The sequence below is a fragment of the Amphibalanus amphitrite genome, unplaced genomic scaffold (genome assembly GCF_019059575.1).
Source record: "Amphibalanus amphitrite isolate SeventyFive unplaced genomic scaffold, NRLGWU_Aamphi_draft 001105F_arrow, whole genome shotgun sequence".
Lineage (NCBI taxonomy): Eukaryota > Metazoa > Arthropoda > Thecostraca > Balanomorpha > Balanidae > Amphibalanus > Amphibalanus amphitrite.
In genome coordinates, this window is record NW_024882599.1 from 202,031 (window position 1) to 207,893 (window position 5,863).

At 60.2% G+C, this 5,863-nt stretch overlaps 1 protein-coding gene across 1 annotated transcript; it reads left to right on the forward strand.

Moving 5' to 3' along the window:
- Positions 1-2,207: 2,207 nt before the first annotated feature.
- Positions 2,208-3,944, forward strand: LOC122370168 (ubiquitin carboxyl-terminal hydrolase 37-like). The gene is made up of 2 exons (XM_043345530.1): positions 2,208-3,324; positions 3,493-3,944. Exons 1-2 carry the CDS (start codon positions 2,208-2,210, stop codon positions 3,942-3,944), a joined length of 1,569 nt encoding a protein of 522 aa, XP_043201465.1.
- The last annotated feature ends 1,919 nt before the right edge of the window (positions 3,945-5,863 follow it).

Here is a 5,863-nt window from a genome sequence, read left to right on the forward strand (position 1 = left end):
CAGCTTTGACGGCTCTCGTCAATCTGGCGTTATGTGGCCGCCTTCCTGAGTTTGTCTTGCCAGCATTCTTCGGCGCCTCTCTGATCGCTCTGCGTAAGAAGGACGGCGGCCTTAGACCCATTGCCGTCGGAAGCGTGTACCGCCGCATCACTGCAAAAGTAGCTGCGCACTCAGTCTCCGGACGAATCGGGGCCGAACTGAGGCCCGTGCAACTGGGCGTGGCCACAAGAAATGGATGTGAGGCGGCAGTCCATGCTGTTCGAACATACATCCAGCAGTCGGAACCCAGCGAAGACAGGATACTCGTGAAGCTGGATGTCTCAAATGCCTTTAACTCAGTGCGCAGAGACAGCATGCTGGAGGCAGTGAGAGCAAGAGCACCTGACATCTATTCTCTCGTATGGCAAGGGTACAGCCAATCTGCTCCCCTGTTCATCGGAGAGAGCCAAGTGCTGTCTAAAACCGGCATCCAGCAAGGAGACCCTCTCAGCTCTTTGCTGTTCTCGCTGGCCATAGACACCGCCACCAAAGCAGCAGATGCAGACATCAACGTCTGGTACTTGGACGACGGCACTCTGGCTGGTCCGCTGCCAAAAGTGCTCGCCAGCATTGAGCGCGTCAAAGAGAACTTTGAGAAGGCTGGCCTGCGCTTCAACGGTGCGAAATGCGAATGCACCTTCCTGGGAAAGCAAGGGGCCCAGCAAAAACAGAACATCTTGGATGATTTGCACGGCATCCTCCCTGACGCTCATGAAGTCTGCCTGGATGACCTGGAACTGCTCGGCGCACCAATGAATGACTCTCAAACACGACACAGACTCCTACTCGGCAAGCAGGAGATTGAGAAACTAGTACGGCGTCTCAGAAGCATGGAAGAGCCCCACCAATCCTTCTTCTTGCTTAAGAACTATGTCTCTATGCCTCGCCTACTCTACCTTTTGAGAAGTTCCCCAGCCCACAGACACATTGACTTGCTTTCTGGGATCGACGAGGTCGTGAGGAAGGGTCTAGAGGCGATCACCAACGTTCAGATGCGCGACGACGCCTGGCGACAGGCCACACTGCCTGTCAGTCTTGGCGGGCTTGGTGTGAGGATGACCTCCGATCTAGCCCTCCCCGCTCACCTGGCATCGCATGTCGCATCTGCGGCCATGGTGGCAGCCATCAATGCAACTACCTCAGCTGACTTCAACGAGACCACACGGCGTCTGATCAATGAGTGGCAAAACCGCACCGGTCTAACACCGCCAGACGACGAAAAGCGGCACCTTCAACGCGAATGGGACCGCTCAGAGGCCAAGTCTATCAGCACGCACCTGCTAGACAGCAGCACCGATAAGGTGTGCCAAGCTAGGCTCCGAGCCGCCGGACAGCCACACTCAGGCGCCTGGCTCAACGCCTACCCGTCACCAAGTGTAGGCACCCTGATTGAGCCTGACACCTTGCGGACAGCAATCGCTCTGCGGATTGGCGCTGAGCTCTGCGCTCCCCATCGCTGCCGCTGCGGGGCCGACATTGATGAGCGTGGTCTGCACGGTCTCAGCTGCCAGTTAAGCGCCGGTCGACTACCCCGCCACGCAGAGCTCAATAACATTATCAAACGTGGCCTCGCTGCCGCCGGCCTTCCAGCAGTCCTAGAACCTGCCGGCTTGGATCGCGGCGACGGACGCCGTCCCGATGGCATCACAACCTTCCCTTACTCAGAGGGGAAATGCCTCATTTGGGATGCAACGTGCGTCGACACTTTCAGTGCCTCCTCAGTATCCGCATGCGCATCGCGCGCGAGTGCCGCAGCCACTGCTGCCGAAGGACGCAAACGTCGACGCTACGCTGACTTAAGTCGGCGGTACCTGTTCCAAACAGTCGCCGTCGAGACATCTGGTGCTTTTGGCACTGATAGTCTTCACTTCTTAAGAGAACTCGGTCAGCGGATCGTTCAGACAACCGGCGATCGGCGAGACATGGAACACTTAATGCAGCGCATATCGGTGGCAGTGGCACGTGGCAACGCGGCTGCTGTGCGACTGGCAGCAGCTGACGACACGTCAACGCTTCGACGAGTCCATGCGCAGCCTTCCTGCACTGCTGAGTCGTCACCATGCAGCCAAGAACCAGATAGCGATGAAAACGCTGGAAGGCAGGCATCTGACGTCGACTCAAGTCATTCCCTCTCAAAGTCGAGCCAAGGTGGATCTACATTGGGGACCATGCACCCGTCCGAGGCCAAGGGTTCGCGACTGTCGCGCTCGAAGGAGCGGGCGCCCAGCTGCCCGGACCGCGCTGACAGGGAGAACACGAAGCTGCTGCAGGTGGCTGGCGTCGGCCCGCGCCGGTTCTACGGTGACTCGGCCGAAGCCGGCGGCTCGCTGTCCGCCGCCAGCCCACAGATGCGGCCGCCGCCGTCGCTGCGCAAGTCCGGCGAGGGCGACAAGAACCCGCAGCTGCACTGTGGCAAGGCGCAGGCGGCCAGCCGCGGCCTGCAGCTAGTCCCGGCCATCCGGCCGCTCGACTCCGACAATGATGGCAAGGACCCTTTGTATATCGGCCTACCCAACTACGGGAACTCCTGCTATCAGAACGCCACCCTGCAGTCGCTGCTGGGCCTGCGACCGTTCCTCAGTGAGATGATTTCCCTGATCTCGGGCCTGGACGAGAGCGGCCAGTGCCGCACGCTGCGTGCCGTCGCCAAACTGATGGTGCTGCGCCAGAAGGCACTCAGCAAATCAGTCTCTAGCCATCTCAACGATCTGCGCGACGTGTTCGCCGACATCGACCCGGCGTTCAGAGGTACCGAGATGCAGGACGCCAATGAGTTCTTGCTGCGCCTGCTAGACACTATGAAGGGAGAGATCGACGCGCGGCGACCGACCGACAACCCGGTGCGAGACAACTTTCAGTACCAGGTCGTCGAGAGCTACATGTGCACCAAGTGTCATGAAACGGCGCTGAAGCGGCAAGAAAACATATGCTGGTTTGTCAGAGTGCCGCGCCGCCAGGGCACGGAGACGCCCACGCTGCAGGACGCACTGCGAATGTGCATGCGGCCTGACCGGCGCGAGCGGCTCTGTCAGCACTGCCAGCATGATGAGTGCCGCGTCACCACCAAAATCAGCCAGCTGCCCAGGACGCTGATACTACAGCTCAACCGGTACGTCTTCCTTGGAGGGGAATCGAAGAAAATCAGCGCCAATGTCGGCATTCCCAAGTTCCTTTCACTGAACGAATATGTCGCGGATGACGTCACCCGGCCTCCCGAGTGGAAGTGCAGGAAGCCTTCCCTGTGCACCCTCTCCGACTTCGAGGAGTCTGAGGCGCCCAGGTCGGGTCCGTCGCCGCCGCCCGCCGCCTGTGGACCGTCATCAGTGCCGACCGCCAGCGCCGGCCCGCCGGAGTCCGCCGCCGCCGGATCGCCGGTGTCGGCCGGAACCGCAGCGCCGGCGCGTCCCTCTTCACCGGCGACCGGTGCCGAGCCGCTGCCGCCGCCGCCGCCAGCGCAGGATGAGCTGGTGGTGCTGGACGCTGACTCCGAGTCCAAACCGGCGCGGACCCGCGAGGACGAAGATGGCGAGCTCCAGGAAGCCATCGTGAGGTCGCTGGGGAAGGGAGCGCCGGCCGACACCTCGGAGCAGGCACATCTCTCGGATTTCTGCGTGGAAGACGGCCAGTCTCTCTGCTCAGTGGACCTGGCCGGCGACTTTACCTACCGGCTGGTGGGCATCGTCAGCCACTACGGCGGCGCCACGCACTCCGGACACTACGTGTCGGACGTCTACAGCGTCGGCAGGGACCGTTGGTACCACTATAACGATAGCCGAGTCAGCTGTGTCGACGAGGCCGACATTATGGGCGAGGGACACCAGAGAAACGGCTACATATTCTTCTACCTCCACAAAGACCTATATAACCAAGTGGTCAGCGCAGAGGGAGCCGGCGGGGCGCTGTAACCGCCGCGCCAGGGAGCACAGGCTCTGAGCGGCACCGGCGGTTCGTATGGGTACATGTGGTTAATGTGTTTACTGTTTATGCATGTGAGCTTGTACTTTCTGTTAAATAGCACAATAAAAGGAAACGACATGTCACTTCAAAAAAAAAAAACTTACAAAAAATAGGTATTCATATCTATCCTAAACTAAACTAACCTAAACTTACCTAACCTAATCCAACCCAACCCAACCACCCCAACCAGCCCAGCCCAGCCCAGCCCAGCCCAGCCCAGCCCAGCCCAACCCAACCCAAAACCTACAGTCTAAAACCTAGAGCTAAAGCCTGCAGCCCAAACTGGAAAACATCCATATGGTACGCCGGACGCCCGTGAAGCCGTCATGCGCCGAAGTTCGGCGCAAGCTATTTTGCAATTTGCGCTGAAATTTCTGCATTATTTGCACCGAAGGTTAGTGCCCTTTTGCGTCAAAATTAAGCCACTTATACAAAAAGCACATTTACATCTGCTGGCCAAGGTTTTATAAACCAGACAGAACGCTCTGGGCCTTAACCACTCCTGACTCCCATGTTTGAGCGTCCAAATTAGTTGATGTTTCCATGGAAGCTGAATACCACAATACGTGTAGCGCACTGTAGCATCGTGCCGTGAAATAAGGCTCGGGACGGAAGTTCCGGGGTCACAAAAATTGGTGTGGCGGTGTTGTCGCGGCTGGCGGGCTCCAGCAAGGGGTTTAAGTTTACGACACCACTCTTGTTTCAGGAGAGGTGTCAGCGATTCGAGACTACTTGGGCATGCGGGCAGCGGGGTCGGCGTGGCTGCCTGCGGCTGCGGCCACACATCTTGGCGTCCTGGAGGCGGAGATGCTGATGGTGGCATGAGTCATCACTGGCTGCCCGATTTCCATGCTCCAAGACTCGCCGTGAGGGCCGAGGCGGGCGTCGTGCCGATGGAGAGATGAGGAGGGATGCGCTGGCATCGCGCCTACTGGCGAAGGCGCTCTCCCTCCCGTCGGAGGACCCGCCGCGTCGTGGCGGAAGCCCCCCCCCCCCAACCGTGACTGAAGTCAGTGACCGGCTGGAGAGAGCGCGGGGGAGCGGTGTGGGACCACTGGAGTGGCGCTGCCCGCCGAGGCGCGCTTATCCACGAGACTGCCCCCGTAGACGCCAACAGACGGCGTCACGGTCCACCTGGACCTGCTGCCGATCGGGGCGTCCGCGACAGCGAGGAGTGCTGCGGAGGCGTGACTGGGAGCGCTCCCCCAGCGTGCGACGTGGGCCTGGGTCGACGGGTCTGCGACCGGGGGAGTAATAGGAAGGCGGCGCTGGGGTCCTCACCGAGCACCCAGACAGTACAACATTGGTACTGCGGGAGGCGGCGGGGAGGATTTGCTCCATTTACCGATCTGAGATGGTGGCGCCCAAAACGGCAAAGCAACATCTCCTGAAGCACCCGTCCTTCGAGGAAGACCCCATAATCATTTGCTCCGACTCGCAGGCGTCGCTGGCGACGCCACGAGGTGGACAAGTGGCCCAGACACCCCCCCCCCCCTCATCCCCTAGGTGCCGCCATCTGGGAGTATATGATGGCCCTAGTGGCTGTAGGGGGCCGAAGAATCCACCATAGAAGGAGGGCGGCGATAGCCCGATTAAGCTGGGCGTCCAGTGGAGCCTCGGCTCTATCATGGGCATTGGGCAAGGACTCTGCGAGCACCCCCGTCTCCTCCATCTTCGACGGCACTCCAGTCAGAAAGCTGTCCCCACCCGAGTTTCCCAGCAGCATGGGCCACATGAAACCGAACAGCGCCGAGCCGCTCGACGCTGAGGACCAGGCGAGAGTAACAGTGAAAAGGTGAAACGCTCGAAACGGCGCGCGCCGCCGGCCGAGGGCGCCGAGCCGGCCCAGGCCGGCTGCGGGTCAAAC

What these genes read in the sequence shown, in the direction of transcription:
- LOC122370168 (XM_043345530.1), top strand. Translation starts at nt 2,208, where the DNA reads ATGCACCCGTCCGAGGCCAAGGGTTCGCGACTGTCGCGCTCGAAGGAG. An exon ending in GTCTGAGGCGCCCAGGTCGG is followed by an intron (nt 3,325 to 3,492) that starts GTCCGTCGCCGC and finishes CGCCGCCGCCAG; the next exon opens with CGCAGGATGAGCTGGTGGTG.